Source organism: Protopterus annectens, chromosome 9.part0 (genome assembly GCF_019279795.1).
Source record: "Protopterus annectens isolate FY-2018-M chromosome 9.part0, PAN1.0, whole genome shotgun sequence".
In the NCBI taxonomy this organism is placed as follows: Eukaryota; Metazoa; Chordata; order Ceratodontiformes; family Protopteridae; genus Protopterus; species Protopterus annectens.
Window position 1 is genome coordinate 592798635 of NC_056743.1, and position 20940 is coordinate 592819574.

The following is a 20940-nucleotide window of genomic DNA, read 5'->3' on the forward strand; positions in this document are numbered from 1 at the left end:
GTTTGTTTCTCTACTACTGCTATGGAAGTAAAACCTGTTTCTTATTATGGATAATGATATCAGAGTACGTGCTAAAGGATGACTTAAAAACAGGTAAGACCGAGGAGAGAAGAATACTGAATGTGACAGAGAGTGTGTGTGTGTGTGTGTGTGTGTGTGTGTGTGTGTGTGTGTGTGTGTGTGTGTGTGTGTGTGTGTGTGTGTGTACGCACGTGTCCAGCACTGCAAGAAAAAAAAAAAAAACACACACAAAAATATAAAACTCCAAATTTAATGTTCTTTTGCAGAACTCTTAACAAGGACAGAAATGTGATAAACTGCTGTATTATATTCATCTGTGCTGTCCTACTTTACATTCAGAACACAAATGCATATTACTATACCACCTTCGTTTTTACTGCAGAACAACATAGCTCATACTTGCATATTTACTGTTTATATTAATTAGGACTACTAAGTGCTTTAGACCAAAAGAACCTTATAGTCAGTTCATCAGATGGAGCAAAGTGACTTTTCTATTACCACCTCTTTTAGCAGGTAGCTGAATCAATTGACGTTGATTTCCTGTACAACATTTGTGCTTAATAAGCCATGCCACATGGAAACAGTTTTCTCCTGCAGGTGGCAAATGTTTCAGTCCAGTTGCATTTAAGTATGCAAAGATCATCTTCTGTGTACACTATGAGGCAGACTGCCATCTACAAGTATGTATCATCAGAATTATGGATCTTACTTAAGCTATGGTTCAAGTCCAATCCACTGCTTTCTTTGATCTTTCATATTTTAAGGGGGGCCTATATATTACCATTTTATCTCTCACAAATAAATGCATTATTTTAATTCAGCAACATCTATCATCTTCAATAATTTTATTGCTAACATGTCTCCTTTACAGAGTGAAATGCATGCTTACCAGTCTTTACCTTCTGTATGAGGAAAAGGTTACTTTAAAACTGCAAACATTAAGTTCAGATGTACTATCTTGTCACTATCCCCTGGAGGTCTTGCAAACCAAAGTTTAATTTTCCTGCATAAATCTCTGAGCTTAACATATATCATGTTCTAGCTTTCTGTAACACATGGGGTAAAATGAAAAAAAGAAATGAAGCAATCATTTTCCCTTTAGTCATCAAAGTCTGGAATGTCATCAAAGGAGTATCCACGGTAACCTTTTGCAGCATAGTATGCGATGCGCAGGTGATAAAATCCAGGTAAAAACACCAAGATTCCAATGATCAGAAGAGGCCAAGCTTTGTCATTTTGCTGAAAGAGAAGAAAAAATATATATTCTATTTATGAATAACTACACTGAGAATGTTGCTATAAAAGGAAGATCAATTTATAAATAAAACTACCAAGTTTCTCGTATTGCTTCAAAAGCTTTTGCAAGCTGTGGGCATTGTGAGCATTAAAGTATGTTCATATGCTTAAGAACAAAGAAACAAACAAGAACAGATCTGTGATACCTGGAGAATCTTGTGACTATGTTTGTACAAAGGATAAAGATCTACAAAATTAAATGCTGTATTTTATTATCAACACACTGCATTTAGTTTGAAGTAGAGAAGGCCATGTCTTATTATACACATCAAGAAAATATGCAGAGCTACAAAGAGGAACAGATAATGCTCTTTAAAAATCATGAAGACATCAAAAATCATTCGGAAATAAACATTTGCACTGTATGGTATCAATCGGAGAAATATCGGTTTTATTTTCATCATAATTACATGCACTGTTCTGTAACTATGTGCCTCTGTTTCTTGGTGGAATACCAGGAATGGTCCTCAGGAATGCTCACCGTCTACTATTTAATGGTAAAGAAAAAATACAACAATATTGGCAATGTAGGTTCAGTTTAGTCTAATCATGTTTCTGTATTAAAAGAAAACTATATAAAATATGTCAAAATAAACAAATAAAACAAGCAAACATAATACAAAGTGGGTTCCTGAAATGTAAACCACACTACAAACCTTTTGGAGAAAAGTAGAAACCTGATAGATTTTAAAATAAGCCCCTTACTATGTATGCAATTAAATGTTGCAATTTACATTGAAAAAACACGTTATTTTTACCTTTTATTTTACTGACAAGGATAACTCCTGCTGTTTTTCTTGAAGCCGTCATTAGCTTTTGTGACATTATGAAAGGTTCGACCTAGAACAACAAACTAACTAAAATAATGCAAAGGCCAGTATGTTTCAATAATAACTACAATACAATGAGACCCTTGCTACTTGAAAAAAGTACTCATCAACTAGAACATGCACACAGACTAGCTTACTTTCAAAGGTAATACATGTAACGATTTAATGTAAGAAAACTTGTTTCTGACTATACAAAATGCTTTAATGCTATATATATAAATCAATGCCTGAAGCCTTTCATGACATCATTTTGTAGGTATGCCATGTATAGAAATTGAATAAACAAGAGAAAATAAAATGTCAAAAAAGTATTAGTTGCCTTTTTTAATTAAATGAACTGCATCTTCAATATCTAGACAATAAATGGAAATAAAATTTTAAGTATAAAATGAAGATGCAAGATAAGACAAGTGATATACTGTTACTTATGCTAGACAAATTGATGCAAATCTGTTTCACTCATTTGAGCTGTACAACAGTAACTTCGGCTGAGTAGTTCAAATTCATTAACACTCCACCACTGATTATTTGCATTTATTAATTCTCTGATGCCTACTTTATTCAAGTCAGGGTTATAGGAAGCCAAAACTTATCCTGGCATACAATCGCCATAAGGTGGAGAAACTGCATATGGCAAGAGAATACACAGACACATACAGAAAAGACATAGACATAGAAATAGACATAGAAACACACACACAAAACATGTACATCTACGGCAATTTAAAAGGTGTCTCCACCTACAGCATGTCACTGAGACAACAAAGATATTACAGATGATCAGTGAAGAGAACATGTCTTAATCTTAGCTATTTTTCATAGTCTTCGGTAGCTGAATTCACTGGATCTGACCGACCGGCACTTGCGAACAGCTTCTGCTTCGGGCACCGCACGGCAAGAAAGACTGAGGAAAATGGCGTCGGCTGATGCTTTTATACCCCAGACGCTCTGACGTCGGGGAAAGTGCGACATCAGCCGAGGCCAGACCCAGACTTTGGAATCCGGCCGACCGAAGGGCTGCCTGAGGCAGGACAGCCCATATGTTATGACTGCAGATGCATCCTTGAAGGACATCAAAGATATTACAGATGATCAGTGAAGAGAACACGTCTTAATCTTAGCTATGCAACCAAACTGAGAAAATTTTAAATGTTTGCAAGGAATTGTTTGCACAAATATATGTATACTTCTGGAAGACTTTATAAAGAATGTTCCCATACACAAGAGACATATGTCTGAGATTGGAGGATCTTGGGCCACATATTTTGGGAAAGTACAGAGCTGCTTCAGTACAAAAATGATTTGAATAATATGCCAAATCTTACACTTGGAAGAGAATTTAATCTCAGCATAGCAATGTTTTTGAGTTGGTATAAAATGATATGTACTAAAGAGATGAAAGCGTTGCTGTCTTCATTGTTGACACTGGCTAAGAAAGCTTCAACTACAAAATGGAAAACCAAAGACAAACCATTAATAAAAGAAGTGATAAAGATGATTACATATATTTGTTAAAAATATGGAATTGAGAACTATGAGACAGATAAGAAGCAGAACTCCACAGTAAAAGAAAAAAAAAATGGGCTGTCTGGCATGCTACAATTGAGTATGAGGAGAATTCTGACAAAAAATAAAGCGCCCAAGATCTATATCTATTTCATAAAGCAGATTCCAATACAAGGTTAGATTCACCGGTCCAGTTGTTAAAACTTGTGAAATAGTAGAAACTAAGATAATATGATTACTATTTAATTCTTGATATCAAATAAGGTTGTAAACAGTTTGTGTATTTAAATGTTTTTGGTTAATGAGCAATGTTAAATCAACCATGGAATGATGATTGGAAAGAAGAGCCAATAGTGACATTTGGATATGTACACTTAATAATATGTTATTGATAACTGAATGTGAGCACTGACTGAATAACATGAGGCTGCTTTACTATTGTATAAACAGATGGTTAATGCAGCCTTTTTGTAACTAAGTGCCAAAGTACCAAGTGCACCACGCATGGGGACTGCAAAATATGTTACAGTGTAAATTATTACAATATGGTATTTGCATTCTCAGAAAAAAAGTTACCAATCATGTACAGGGCTCAGAGCTGGACTCTCTTCTGTCTGGCATCTATTTCTCAGATGCTCAGGCCAAAACCCCTGGCCTATGGTCAACTATGTGTGAAGATTACTGAACTGGGAGTTGTTACCTGATCTTCCACTGACTCTCAACTGCTGCTACATGGGTTAGACCATGTTAATGACTGGTGAAGGACTATGATCTCAAATTAATTATGAAAAAAATATAGTATAGTTAATTTTGTAAACAAAACATCTTCCCACACCATATAGGTGATGCATCCCTCCAACTAGATACTAATGTAAAAGATGTAGGCACTTCTGTTGATAATTCCTTACCTTCTGACCATTGTGTCTCTGCAGCACTTAGGAAAGCCTTCTATGTAGTTCATCTAATTTCCAAAGGCATCTCGTATAGATCCAAAGATGTCTCAATTCTCCTTTACTTCCATCTCAACATACCTATATACTTGTCTAAACATATCACAACTTGAGAAGCTTCAGAGGTTCCTAACTAAAAAAGATCAGTGCCCGCAAAAAAACTTAGTTATCAGGACAAAGTGCCAGCCCTCTCTCTCTACTCAGTTTGTTATAGACACCTCCATGAGGATATGTGTTTAGACTTTCAAGACATAAAAAGATTCAGTTCTCTTTTCATTTACAGAAAACTGGTTCCTCAAATACCAGATTAAAGGAACTAAACCTTCATCAATAAATTAAAAAGGCACGTGGAAGTGATAGCTTCATATTCCAATGCATCTCCCACCTCTGGAACAAGGTTCTGCTACATGTCAGAGTAACACACTTGCCACTTTCAAGGTAATCCAAGATAATTAAGACAGGTGGACTCAAATTTTCCCCTAGTCTACCTTTTTGAGGCTGGTGGCAGCTTTTGAATAAGGGTTATTGGCTAGGCTTGTAATGGTCTACAGACTGACTACCTATGGACCTTTGAGTCTACGGTGCAGCTCTAAAAGTTCTACTGACTTACCCATCTGTCTAGCTACGAAACATGTGAAAATGGACCAAACTGTATGTGTTGATATGCGATGATAATGAAAAGAAATGTGCACAGCTGAACATAAATGCACAGCCCAACTTAAAGAAAAATCACTAGGGCTTTAAAACAAAGTAAAGGTAAGCTGGACATATAAAAAAAACGAGAGTTACATTACTCTGTGTGAAAATAAAAAAAATGAAGAAATAGACATTTTACGGTACTAAATGGTTATTACTTGGGAATCTGTGAGTGGCAGCTTAGCGTCAAGGCAATAAACTGTTTTAATACTCTAATTTAAAAAGGTAAATATTACACATTTATTAAAAAGTTTCAAAAATTACTCTTTTTATAATGTTTTGCTTTTGTGGGTCTTGAAAAGAAGATTCCACAATTTCACAGAACAACAAATTCAGGTGGAGATCGTGAAACCTGGTCCTCGGTTCTGTTCCCATCAGTGAACATAGAGGGTTATGATCAGCTCTTTGATTATAACCAGCTTGTGTGTTTGAAACATGGATTCCAATAAATACACCTTGAGGGTAAAACTCAAGATGTGAGACTTGGCATTCAGGCCAATGAGCGGATACCCAATCATAATTTCTTAATGCCTAGAGCTTTATCTGCTCCATGTACTATCAGTTAAAGAAAAAAAGTGTAGGAACACAAAGTGTTTTACAGGCCTTCAAAGCCTCCAAAAGCTGGTAAGGCACTTAGCACTGTCAGACAGAAGAAAGAAATCAAGTACCCCTCTGTAGAGCTAATGGCTTTAAAAGCAGTTAGACACTTCATTCTGTGAGACTTTCTGCATATAAGTATGGCAAAGTGAAGTTCTAAGAAATTTTAAAAGCTATTTTACCTACTGCTACTATACTTTGCTTGTTGACACTGCCCACTATTAATTCACAGGACTGATCTTAACAATCCTTGGGTATTCTTCACAAGCTTTTGTTAAGCACCCTTGAGTGTTAAGACTGAATCTCCCATTAGGAAAAAAAAAAGGAGAGAATGGTCCTATCAAACCATGATCTAGACCTAGAGAAGGAAACAAGCTTATAGTGCTTTGCAAAAGTATGTACACAGAGGACCAAGTGGCAGCTTGTTCAATACTTCTAGAATCCAGCCATTTCCAAAAAGCAGCAGCAGAAGTCAAGATCCTTGTCCAGTGGGCCTTGACCCTGCCTGGAATAGAGTTGTCACTACGAGTATAGCAAAAGGTAATAGTCTTAGACAACCATTTGGAAATGGTCTGTATTAACACAGGCTGTTCCCTCTTCTTAACTCCACAAGAAATGAACAACAGATCCGAAGATCTGAAAGGTTTAGTTCTCTCAGGATAGTACCAGAGTTGTCTATGGGCATCCAATGTACGCAGTATCCTTTTACTCTCATTTTTACGGTTAGGAAAGAAAATGAGGAAATAAGACAGTCTAGCTTAAAGTACACTTGGAAACCACTTTAGGCATTAAAGAAGGATTAATTCTCGAAGAAACCCTGTTTTTGTGGAAAATGAGACAGGGTTGAATGACCATAAGAGCTTGCCACTTGGATACCCTTCTTGTGGAATCTCTCTTTTTTTCCTTGTTAATAGTTAATCTTTTTCCTGAATTCAAATTATAATTAAGGTGCTCCAAGAACTACAAGAGGGTTATACATACTGCAGTCACTTCATCCTTACTTTCTGAACTGACAGCAAAATGGCCAAGGCCAGTTTTATACTGTACTTTTTAGCAGTGTAAATAAAGTCACAGCACACTTCCCCAACATGGCATAATCATTCTTCAACTAAAAACTCTGCCACTCAATTCAAAGTGGCGTAACACAAAGGGGAGATAAGGCTATGAACTTCTAAGATAACACTGCAAGAGTGATAGTATGATGGGTCTGAAAATAATTTCTCTTAACTAAAGATTTCACTGCCACCCCAACAATCCTTTAACCAACAATCCTAGCCTTTCTCTTTCCAGTAATCCGTCTAACAATGGAAACTTGTCCAGGTTGCAACAGTTCAGTGGGTTTTAAACATAACACCACCTCAGTCTGAGTACTATCTCACACAATAAAGATTTCAGTGCAAGATTAAACTGATGAACATCTTTCCAAACACAATCACTTCTAATTGAAGCAATAGAGGTCAAGTAAAAACACATTGTTTGTTTGTGTCTTTCGGCTTTTCCCGGTTAGGGGTCGCCACAGCAGAACTCCGGTCCGCTAATGATTGGCAGTAGATTTTTACTTGCTGGCTTGCCGGGCCTAACACACAACCTTTAACGAAGGAAGGCCCATTCATGCATGTCGACACACAGAAGACATTAATCTGTATAATTCAGTACATTTACACAGCTTTGTATCATTCCACATTACAAAACATTCTACACACTTTATGTGAACACACACTACATGTATATGAAACCTTTTTCTTCACAGCTCAGTGGCAGATCCGTGCATCTCAGATTCTCCAAGGTTGTCTCACCAACCCTCCTAAATCACAAAAAGGTTCCATCAGAGAGCTAGTAGCTTCAGTCACTTATTTAGTTCTTCAATGTCAGATGACTTATTACTCTAAACTCAAGCTGCAGCTTACTGAAACAAGATTAAAACTATATATTCCTCTTTTGAAAGGGTGTGGGTAGGATTCGGTCCTATAAATGATTAACTAAAACTAACCCTAAGATGTCTGTAGGTCAAAGGGGAAAACAGAAAGCAAAATTATATCTACAGTCCTCTCAATGTTAATACAACATATCCTCAAAGAAATAAATAAAATAAAAATTAAAACAAGAACATTCAAGCAACTGCCTTTCTACTACTTTCTCAATTTTTATTACTCTACAAATTTTGAATTTTAAGTTCCTTTTTTAACCAGTCCATCCATTTGCCATTCCTGGAAAACAAGTCAGTTGTCTCTCTAGTAACAGCATTTCACATACCTGATGCAACTGAGGTAGTCCCATCGTACTGTAATTTGACAGTGCTTAATTAATGGAAGAGGTGCTTAAGTGGAGACTATTGTGGGGCCTTCAGAAAAACACCATCTGTCTTCTCTTACTTGAGTGCTGGGGATTACTAACAGCTGCCCACAATGAAATGTGTGGGTTCCTGCTCCAATGTACATACACACACTGGGGAATTCAACTGCAAAGGAGGAACATGGCAGTTTCAACACTATGATGTACCGTCAGATACTCCCTTATCCACCCCAGCAGATAGTAACCAAGGTTCTCTGAGCTTTATGGTTAGTCTCTCCTGGAAGTGGAACACAGCAATGTTCTGGTGTAAATTTTAAACCAGATAAGTTAAACAGGTGTGTGTATGTATTATGCATGAGAAAGAAACTTGACAAAAACTAAGGTGAGTGGGGTTTGCAAAAAAAAAAAAAAAAAAAAAAAAAGCATCCAAAGCATTTCTACACAGAACTGGAACTTCTAAAAAAAAAAATGCCACACTGAAAAACTGATGCAGCCAGTTGTGGGTGACATGAAGAAAAACGTCCAGATATTTGACATTATAAACATCCTGATGCATATGATACACTTTGTCAAATGCAGAGTCACCAAAGTCATTTTTTATTGCAAGTGAAAGAATGAACAAGCATCCCATCATAAGATTTTGCCTGCATGCTTCCTATACAGAAGGCTGTGTTCCTGCATTCCCTAACTATTACAATCAAAAAGCTTACTAAATATTGGACGAGTTATAAACCACTTGGGAAGATGCGATTTCTTTCAGTTTTAGATGAAAGAGCTTTGATGAAATGGTCCACTACAAAACACATGAATACTCTGATTTCATCTACATATGGAGGCTGCAGCTGTAAGAAATCATTTGTAAGCTGTCCGAGTGCTGGCAACTTACAGTACATGAATGTTCTAAGGAAACAATGATCTTCACAGTTCTTTGCTGTATGGTACTCGTGTATTATATTCTCTCCAATGTGTTTTCTACATCTAGACAACTTACTATATATATATATATATATATATATATATATATATATGTGTGTGTGTGTGTGTAGAAACTTGAACTTCATTTTATAAAAGGCGGTGTAAATTTAAGATGCTTATTTCATACAAGAAATGCATTATCAGCCTCTCGATTACTGTTAAAATCCTGCCCGACCAGTTTCAGTGAGAAAAGAAAGTGCACACAGCAGAATGTACAGGGAGGAGTTCTACATGAGAATGTTTCTCTGCTGTGAAATGTCACCAAAACTGCCTTCACAGAAAGGCATTACAAACCACTCTGAGAACTGCTACACATACAATTTATGCACTCATGGGATGGACCTGATAAATGGAACCTGGTAATAAGACCCACATTAAAGATATTTAACCAATTCTTGAATGTCATGCAATACCATCTTACAACTGTAACCAGCATGCTAGTAGTTTGCCAACATTTGTGAATGCTTCTGGAATACCAGCTACAACAGAATGACAAAGAGCTGAGTATATCACTGACAGCTTTCCTCTCCTGAGAAAAGGGGGCGAGTTATACTTATCTCAGTGTGCAACCGGGAAAAATAAAAATAAAGTCTAGGGTTACAGGGGTACAGGATATGTCTGCTTTTATCTGCTATTTTTCTCTGTCACATTTACAGCAAGGACAGGAGAAAAAAGTAATTTCTGCTATAGAGAAAATGTCACACTCCCTCCCTGGTGCCTTAGTAGTGGTTATGGGGAAAGGGGACGGCACCAAACCCTCAACACCCCCCCAACTAAATGTGAAATTCAACGAGAAATGCATTGTATCTCAGTGCAAAGAAGCTAGCCAGTTACAAGCCAACAGCAGGAGCAAAAAGTCATACACATATGTGAATACATGCATACTTGTGTGTGCACACAAATCTCTCTCAGCTTAAAAATATACACGTACACACGTTATGCAAACACAAACATATACATGGATAGGTCAGTATTTCAGATAGCATGCCCATGAAATTTTAAAACAGCTGTCTGATTCTTATGTATTTTTATTTACCCAGTCTGGAGTAGTCTATGAGCTCAACCTACACCTTTACTATCTACACAGTCAGCAATCAGGAATCCTATATATGCGACACTAGCTACCAAGCCTAAAACCTGCTGTTATCTGTGGAGCAGAGATGCATTAATTTTGGATACAGTCACATTCTTTGACATCGCACTCAAAGCACTTTTTGTCATGTTAGCACATGCACATTTTTTCTGCAGAATTTATGTTGAAACTTGAAACCTTTTGCCCTGGAATCTTGCCATTTCTTCCTGGATGAACCGGCTTGAAAAGTTAGAACACACAGCAGAAATAAAAACTACCATGTAGCAACACACATTACTGAAAATATGATATATTTCTTAAAATTGTACAGTTCACTGAAACATCAGCAATGTTTTTTGCAAGACTCTGAAGAATTTGGAACAGCAGGGAATATGAAGCACACGGGAGATCTACAGAGTAGGCCTGACAAAAGGTGCATGACAGACCATTTTGCTTGCATGGTTTCTCTCCTACATGACTGAAACCACCTGATCACCTAAAGGCTGCAAGTCTTCCCCAAGGTTTTGTTGACATTACTTTACAGTTTCACTGCTGAACTTAACTTTTCTGAGAAAGTAAAACTTAACAAGAGGCTGGTTAAGGAACTTGGAGAGAATATGTATGGCGTAAGGGACAGATTACTTAGCTGGTACAACTAAGCAAGGAAGTACAGTACAATGACCTTTAGAAGGGTCTCCTCAGGTTATTCTTCAGCTTAGTACATTAGACAGACAAATGTTTTCATCCTCATCACTGAGTCAGAGAGACCATGGGACCACAAAAAAAGAAAGCTGAGGAAGGATGAAACTAGGTAGAGCAGGTACGAATCCAAGAAATCTCCTTAATTTGTTTTGCGAAACTGCTAGGACAGTCCTGAAGAGGGACAGAATGTTCTGTTGAAACCAAGATATCCACAAAGACAATAATCCAGATCTTCTTCTCCTTTCGGCTTTTTCCCGGTTAGGGGTCGCCACAGCAGATCACCTTGTCCGCACATTGAATGGCAGTGGAGTTTTACGGTGTCGAGTTGCCAGCCCGGCGCCCAACCTTCCACAGAAGGCACACTCACACGCACACCTAGGGCCAATTTAGAGTGTCCAATCCACCTGCAGCATGTCTTTGGGATGTGGGAGGAAACCGGAGCACCCGGAGGAAACCCACGTGACCACAGGGAGGACATGCAGACTCCGCACAGAAGGCACCCCAGCCGAGGATCGAACCGGAGAACCTCTTGCTGTGAGGCAAAAGACAATAATCCAGATGAGAAAGGAATTTTCTTTAGCTGTAAATACATTTTGGTGTATTAAGGTGCTAGTGCCAAATGTGTCTAAAACAAGGAATTTAGCACTTACTAGGAATCACAGCATGCGATAAGACTTCTTGCCGAGTACTGGGATGCAAATTCAGTAAGCAATGTTTAGAGATAGTCAATTGGGTAACAGTGGCAGTGCAGTACATTTGCTGAAACATTAAGCTAGTCAAAGTACTGCACAGAGCAATGAACACTTTACGGCAACCTGCACTCTGTTCTGGGAATACCTGTGGCGCTATTCCTGCATGGTATGTAGCACAAGCATGCACGCCTGTGTGTGCATGTGTGCACTGTTGTCATGCACACACAAAACAGAGAGCACTACCATGTCTCTATTATACAGTCAGGGTCAGGGTCAGTAGGGGGGGGTGTTCAATGTCAGCAGGCACACATGAACTACTGGTACTATCGCATCTACCTGGCCAAATTTCACTTGCTTCTGCAGATCATGTCATAACTGCCATGTATTCTGTTGGCAAGCAGCTGTTGCTACTTTAAATGCCAGCTATTTGCCATGAGGACAGATTGCAGGAAACCCACTAATTTTTGCCACCTGAACAGTTTTGGAACTCTGGGTCTTGGGGGTCTTGGTTACTGGAACAGTTGTGAGTCAGACACTGCACTAATTCATTCTCCGTTTACCCAATTAATCCAGTTCAGAGTCACAGTGTAGTTAGTGGGCAGAAGGCAATAAAACATATTCTGGATAGGGTATCAGCCCATTATATGTGGGTCAGGGATACTGCATGTATTGTGAAAATTGGTTTTCTAACTGTATTGAATACCTAGAACAATTCCTGTGGAAAGATATGACAAGTGTGACCGATTTTATTTTATTCAAACAAGTCAGGGTAACCCTAGAGGCTGTCGGGTTAACTAAATTGCTCACAGACATGCACTAGGCAAATGAAGGTTAAGGGGAATCAAACCTTGGACTACAACATTAAGCTGGTTAGCAGTTTATAGCCTTAATAGTTAGTGTCATACTGATAGATTGATACCTTTATGTAAAAGAAGTGTTGTTAGTTTTTAAAACTAAACTTATTTTTTTACAATTATTTTACAGAAGTCTTCAGATGCTGGTCTCAAGTACATCAGTAACATCTACCCAGAAAAAGTCACCCTTGTATGCACAAATGTAAATGCAACTAATAGTAAAACTTTGAAATGACTACTGTCATTTATTATATACACAAACACACAGTAGGAAGTAAGTATGTTCAGTCATAGCCTCACCTCAGGCTTTGTGCCCACTGAATGGCATACAGTGATGGTTATTCCACTCCACAAAGGGGGAGCCATCACAAAACCCGGGAACTAATGCCCCATTAGCCTGGTCTGCAAGGCCATGGAACGTATCATCATGGAACTTATAAACAAAGATGCTGGTAATCTCCAAACTCTGAACCCCACCCAGTTCGGGTTTGTAAAAGGCAGATCATGTCTCCTAAACCTGATAGACTTCTTTGTAGCAGTCACCAAAGCCATAGACGAGGGTAAGGTGGTTCACACAGCCTATCTAGATCTCGCCAAGGCTTCTGACACCATCCTCCACTCTGGAATCATAGATAAACTCACTAAACTAGGTATAAATCCCTATGACACAAGATGGGTTGCCAACTGGCTCACTGCCAGAACCCACACTGTGAAAGTAGCAGACTCCAATTCCGACTTCAGACCAGTGACAACTGGAGTACCACAGGGTTCAGTCCTGGGTCCTCTCCTGTTTGGTATCTACTTCTCTGAAGTACAGGCTAACATAGAAGGTCTTTGGCTAACGAAATTCGCAGATGACTGCAAACTAGGAGCCATAATCGAAACTCCTAACGGTGTGGACATCCTACAAAAGGGCCTTACTAAGACAGATGCCTGGTGTCAAAGCCATGGCCTCAAGCTCAATGCCAAAAAGTGCACTGTCATCCCCTTTGGTAAAAACTCTGTACCCATGAACTACCACATAGGCGGTAGTCTACTTAACACTGAAAGTATGATAAGAGATCTTGGGACACAGGTGGACAGTAGTCTCTCCTTTGATAATCACATCGTCACAGTAGTCAGGAAATCCTTCTACGTGGCACACCTCATCACAAAAGGTTTCTCATCCAGGAAAAAAAAAGGTCATTGTTCCCCTCTACTTGTTACTCATTAGATCCATTACAGAGTACAATACCCCTTTTGGTATGTACCTCACAAGACATCAACAACAACTGGAAAGGCCACAGAAATACCTCACAAAGAGGATTATCAGCCTCAAACAGGTGCCTTAGGCAGACCATCTCAAAAAAACTCCAGCTTTACACCGTTGCATATTGCCTATTCCGAGGCGATCTCTGTCTAACATACAAAGCTATGTCAAACCCAGAGCTGTTGGACATGCTCCACTTATAGAACTCCCAATCCCTCTGCGCTACATGCTCTAGGGACCTAAACCTTGTCACGACAATAAACAGAACATGCTAGATGGATAGATTCCTGTCCCAGAGACTTCCCATACTCTGGAACAAACTACCTATCTATATCAAACAAAGCTCCTCATTAGCACTCTTCAAGAAAAATCTTGATGACTGAATGAGAAATAGGAAATTCACCCTTGGGATCACTTCTGTGGCTCTGCGTGACACGGGCACATGAAAATCATTTTCTTGGGTGGCGAAAGCCAGGGTATCTTTTTGGCTAGGCTTATATAGGCCCTAGGGCCAATAGCCTAGTACCTACCTATGAAGTGTGCAATGCAAAAGGACTTTTAAGGCAATGAGCGTAACTTTAGAATTTATCCATAAACTCTAGACTGCAAAAACAATGAAAAGCAATCCAAATAAGAAACAGTTTTCAGCAAAAATATTCTTTGCTATTCTGCCTACTCGCATTTCAGAGACAGAGAGGGACAACATATTAAAGGGTCAAGAGCACAAAAAACATGCAGCTTAAACTAACACAAATGTAGTAGAAATAACAATTCTCTCCCACCTTTTTAATCCAAACACAATTCTTCCAATTTTAGCGCTTTCAGCTTTACATGCTTCCTGATTCTTTGGTACTCACCACAGGATATTGTGATTCTTCTCAGAGGGAATTACCTCTTTACACTGTCCATCAACAAGGCCAGTCTTCTCTGAAACAAGTTTAATGGATTCAAAACTATCTAATAATGATCAGTTATGCATATTTTGATGGGCAGCATGATTCACTTACGTCACCCAATCAAATTATAAAATATGATCACAAGAAGCTCTGCCTTTTCAATTACATCTGCTATGGAAAGTTTCTACCACTATTGTGCTATATGCAACTCTCTGGATCATTTCTAAATGTCTACATGATGGAGAAGTGAGAATTTGCCTCGTTATCCATAACACAATGAAGAGTTCACCTTGCGTTCCTCAATCAGCCAGATTTCCAAGTGATGCACCAATACATGCAGCTAGCTTTGAAAAGTAAACTTCCTCTTTGTAATGAAATTGCAGTCACTTGTTCTAACTTCAGCACCATTTTGTTTAGTTCACCAATGTTGTGGGGGGGGGGGGTGCAAGGGGGGCTTGCTCCCTGCTCAGTGTGTTAAGGCAAGTTTTTTTTTTTTTTTAACGTTTTTATTATATATTCGAAGATTCAAGTTTCGCTCATATGTTGTCGAACATATGAGGTTCAAAATATTGAAGCTACGAATATAGACCACACACACACAGTTGTACCATATATTACAGTTAGGAGTGTTTGTGTGACTGTGTGCAGGTTACGGTTACAGTAAGAATTAGGTAAAGGGATAGGTTAAGTGTTGGTGTGTACATTATGATTACAGGAAGGGTTAATGTGAGTGTTTGAAGGTTAGGATTAGAGTAATGCACAGGTATAGGGATAGATTTAGTGCTGTCTGTGTACGTGTCCATGGTCAGTTGCCAAGCTGTCTTGTGTTGTGATGGTGTTAGGGAAAAGGTTTTAATGTAAGATTTACAGTTAGGGTTAGAATTGGAGCAGGGTTGGTATTACTAAAGTGGAGCAGGGGGCGGGTTTGTCGACTGTGTATTTTGTTGAAAAAGGTAAGTGGCTGTGCATTAAGAGTGGGACTGTTTGTGCAACAGTGTAGCCCCCAGCTCACCTTAGTGATACCAAAGTAAACGACTTGTGCTTCAATCTAGCATTTTGTTCGAGCAATTCTCACTGGGAATGTTACTTTCTTTAAGGACTATACAACTCTTCCTATTCCCAAACCTGAAAACTTAGTTTAATCTTGGGAGTTTACATTCATTATCCTTTTTAGTTCATGAATATAACTGCATAAGACATTTTTATTCACGCAAAGTGCATGAGCATGCACTGTCAATTACAATATACTTCAAGGATATGGCAACAAAAATGTCGGTATCCAGGACAGATTCTTCTGAAGGCAGTATATTACTACACTTTCCCATGGTTTTTTATACTAGTTTCAACAGTTCACTTTGAAAGGACCATGTTTGAACCCAAAGGAATCTGCTCTGACAAGCGCACACAGACACTCAGATCTCTTACCAAAATAATCCAGGGAATTGCAACCAGGCAACTGTTCCTGTGGAAGCCACTTGGGAAGACACACTTCACCACTTTTATAGATATTGCTGAAATCAACACCATACTTCACTTGAATCTCTTGCTGCTGACCCCAGACCCCCTCTTTTCTCACCAAAAATGCACTTTAGAGAAGATTCCATAGATGCATGGAGCTATTTTCTCCTGGATGTCAACATAAGCAATGTCCAGTAACTTAAAGAACAATATACTATCAGGAAAATTCACGGCAAATGTTCAGACACAATTATCTTTTATACAAGCGAAGAGCTAAATGTACATAAAGGAAAGCATAATCTCAAGTTCCACTGTCAGATGGTGGACTGCGGCTCATAGACTTTGTTCTCCTTTATAATTAGGAATACTTCACAAAGTATTTCAATCAATTTATCAATGCCTGTGCCTTGGTTCAACTCCTTGACAAGTTACTTCCCAATCTAAGTCCCAAGTTCAGCCTGAAAATGAAAGACCAGCCATCACAGTTCAACATTTACTTTCTAAAATCAATAACATTTCCAAATCTCTGCCCTATTTTTCAGCTTTCCTACTGTATTACCTCATTAAAACACTGGAGGCACTTTATAATTCAACACCAGTTGTTACACACAAAAATGTATAAAATATACAACATAAAAAGGCTTTAGATGACTGACTGCTGGAGGGGTCAGTCTGGGAGGATGGAGTGAGAGGCCATTGAGCAACACCTAGCAGGAGCACTAAGCACCTAGGGATTACAAGCCTAATGATTACACACACAGTGCTGCAACAGTACACCAGCAAGTCATGTATGGCAACAAGCATGATTCTACACACACATACACAGCAATAGTAGAAGAGCTCACAGAGATGATACTGGGTTAGATATTAAAGGGAAAGAGAAAGGCCAATCTGCTGGACCTGAAGCTGGCCCATTCCCTTCCACCTGATTCCCACCACAGCAGGAATAAACAGGCTGACTGTTTTTGTCCAGGCAGGAACTAATGAGTTATACAAATCTTGCCTTGACAAGGGATGCTTGACATTTGTCTCCATACCTCTCAACTGTCCAGATTTCCACAGAATGTTCAGATTTTTGCTTCATACTTTTGGTCTACTCATCTTAAAATGTGTTTTTCTGGCAAACTACAGAGGACTGAAGTCACTAAATAATAGCATACATTTGAGATTCAGCTTTCATATCCTTCAGAAAATGCAATCTAACATAAAACCTGTTATTCTAACAATATTCTAAGTTTATAAGAGAAATACTTACAATCTGCCCCGATTTTTAAGGTCTTTGCCCCCCCCATTATTTAAGGATTTCTCCTGATTTCTTGTGTTAGGAAGTTGAGTGGTATGCTTGTCCCCAACAGACGAAATTAGTTGACGGTCAAGCAGCCATCAGGTAGATCCAGTGGAGGAAGGGGTTGTGTGGGGTGGGGGGGGTTAAAAAAAAAGTGAAGAGTTAGTTTTTAAGACCACACAGACAAACTTCAGACTACAAAACCTGAAAACTAGTCCAAACTGGAAACAAGGTCTCAGAAAACCATTACTTCCTCTTTCTCTGACAGGAAATAAGGTCTCATAAAACCATTACTTCCTTCTTTCTCTGACTCAGTCTTCACATCTTACATTCCACTGAACCATTAGCTCTGACAGAGAGGGAGACAGAAAACATTTATTTGACATTTGTTGACCGGGTTAGTCCAACTGGGACAGAGCCCTTTTTCAGTGGAAACCCGGGGAGAAAAGCTCCACAGAAAAAACATACAATTAATTTAACATAAAATTAATTTAATGACAGGAAAATTTAGCGTATAGAAGGTGAAACAAGGCAGTAACATCCAAAACACAAGTAGTCGGTGCAGATAAGATAACATCCAATTCTCTCCACCAATAAACCACTCACAAAGCGATACGGCTATCTGAAGAAGCCATGTAGGTGAAAGCGCTTACTCAATAAAGCTGCCTTTTTACGATAGCCGTATCGCTTTGTGAGTGGTTTATTGGTGGAGAGAATTGGATGTTATCTTATCTGCACCGACTACTTGTGTTTTGGATGTTACTGCCTTGTTTCACCTTCTATACGCTAAATTTTCCTGTCATTACATTTGCCGCTTTGTTAGAAGGTGTTTACTCCGTTTTTCTTTTTATCCTTACATAAAATTAATTTAACATAAGATGAACCAAAAAAAGTACATAAACATAAGTAATAGTAAGTAAAATATAAAGCAATCTGAATAAATCTTTCAGCATGATGAGATACAGAGGAGATGAATAACAAAGCAATAAAGATAGACATTAACTTTTGAAAAAATAAACAGAAAACGTTAGCCTGGCTGAGAGTAGGAAAACAGTAGATGCAGTGAGTAAGGAATTAAAAAAGTACAGGATAGAAGGAGAGAGGAAGGAAAGATGAATAGCATTGTTGTAAAAGCAGAGATAAGGGGAAAGGTACAGTTACAAAAATTAGAAGCCTGAACAGAGAGTAGGATAACATTAAGGAGACGAGTCAACAGGAGGAAGATAGCAAAAACAAAATCTATTTTCCTTAAAGCGGGTTTTAACTGCCTTCCTAAAAAGGGATTTGGATTTAATGTAACGGATGTCTAAAGGTAGTTTATTCCATTTTTCGGCAGGTTATCGGCTAAAGAGATTTTTTTTCCTATACTGGTCTTAGGCTTGTGCATAGTCAGGAGATATTGTTCAGAGCTTCACAGGTTCTAATAGGCATGTAGAGGGAGATGATAGATGAAATACTGGGGCAGAAAGTGGTTTGATAAAGAATATAATGAATTATTATTTGAAATTGGGAGAGAAGGAGGTTATGAGAGAATTCTAACCAGTTCATTTTTTTTAGTGCTAAGCAGTGGTGCGTGGAGCAAGGAAGCTCGGCAGCAAATTTAGTTATCTTGTTGTAAGTGGACTCAAGTTTAGAAATAAGTGTGGATTGTAAATTGGTGAGAATTTGAGACCCATAGAGAAGTGTTAGTAATAGGTAGGCATGTGAAAGTGATCTTTTAGCAGTACTAGAGAGAAAACTTTTGTTTCTATACAGCAGACCAAGTTTTTGATGTTTTTTTTAATGTTACTTAGAACATGCAGATCGAATCAGATCAAACGTCAAACACAGCAGGCACAAATACAATACAGTAAACTCTCGGTTAACCAGCACCCATGGGGATTGGTAGATGATGGATAACTGTAGTTTCTGGTTACTTGAGAGTTACTATTAAAAAAAGGCCTGACTAATGCTGTACCCTATACAATTTGTTTGGTTTGACTTGTTCTTAGGTTGGGCAGAGAGGGAATTTATTCCTATCTTCCGTTTTAAAACTCAAACTCTAAAAAGATAAGGTATGTTTCTGCGGTGGGGGGGGTTGCTAGAGTTCCGGTTAACTGAGAGTTTACTGTGCAGTTAAAGTTAACAGTCTTAAAAGTAATGCAAATAAACCATAATTCTTTAGTGACGAAAACAAAAAAGCAAGCGTAATCCAAAGGTAGCGTAGAAGCCCACACACGCTGCGAGTGTTGATATCCAAGTTTATTGTTAGCGCTTTCGAAGGGATCAGTGCCCCAACTTCATCAGACAAAATTCATTACAATACACTTGCCTTATATAAGAAGATTAAACCACAATTAATCAATTATTCTATTAGAGATAATTTCAAATATAAAAATCAGGAAAATTTTGAATAACTAAGAAACATTCAAGACTAAGAAACATTTTCTTTTCTCTACATTAAAAGCCCTATAACCATAAACCAATCTGCTAAAAACAATATATATATTAAATGTAGGCAAATCATTTAAAATTTTATATATATACTAAATACACTAAGTATGTTAAATAACCCTTATGTCTGTTATTAAAAAACATTATCTTAAAAAATGCTTACACGTCTCACACGGTCTAATAGTGGATGGGTGGCCATGCATTCCAAGCCAACTGAAAAGTACCATAATTTAAAAACCTAACAAAAATATATACACTAACCATAATTTTACAGTGTAACAATATTAAACTAACTGCAATATATATATATATATATATATATATATATATATATATATATATATATATATATATGTGTGTACTGCGGTTCTAAGCACTGAACTCCTTAATGATTAAAGCTGCCATATCCAATCGTAAATTTCAAATACATTAGTATTACATATATAACTTCAGGTAAATGTGAGGTCACCAGACCATGATCAAAAAAACAGAGAGAAGGAAAGGAACAAAAGGGGAACATGAATCCAACACGAACCCTTATGTAGTAATACACCCATGTTCGTAAACTGCTTATCTACCTAGAGCCTTAATTTTTAGAATGCATTTAATGGATGCACATTCGTTTAGGCCGGGTGGGATATGTGCCGACGTTCAAATTTGCCACAAAAGTTCTTGCTCTTCTAAAATAAGTTGCTATGGACCTCCCCCGTGGGTCACATTTCACCTGGTGTACCACTGCATAGGTAAACTTGTGAGTCGGGTTTTCTATAATGTGTTTCCCTAGAGCATTGTTAAGGTCCCCTTTACTTATAGCATATTGGTGCTCATATATTCTTTGCTTCAACTTCCTCTCTGTTTTTCCAATGTAGTAGGAGGGGCATGATTCACACCCGGCAACATAAACCACCCCTTTGGATTCACAATTAAACCTGCCATTAATAGTGAATAGTGTGTCCTTTATGCATATTGTATTTCCTACTCTGATATATCTACATTGTGAACATGCTCCACATTTTTTCACACCAGCGGAGTGTATTTGCCTTCTATTATACTCCAATAAGTTTTTTAATTTTGGACCTCTTCTATACGTAAAACCTGGCCTTAGGCCCAAAGTTTTACTCGGAGTATGATCC

The 20940-nt window shown here is 38.1% G+C and overlaps 1 protein-coding gene across 4 annotated transcripts in view; it reads right to left on the reverse strand.

The window, feature by feature from the left end:
- Nucleotides 1–257: 257 nt before the first annotated feature.
- TMEM230 (transmembrane protein 230) overlaps nucleotides 258–20940 on the reverse strand; it is a 146587-nt gene continuing 125904 nt past the window's right edge. For 3 of the 4 annotated variants that reach the window (XM_044083144.1, XM_044083145.1, XM_044083143.1), the window contains one exon: nucleotides 258–1263. In XM_044083144.1, the coding sequence (XP_043939079.1) occupies nucleotides 1123–1263 (141 nt within the window). In that variant the 3' untranslated portion in view covers nucleotides 258–1122. Of the gene's footprint in view, nucleotides 1264–2078; nucleotides 2161–20940 lie in introns of all 4 variants that reach the window. The other variant, XM_044083146.1, reaches the window with a different exon arrangement.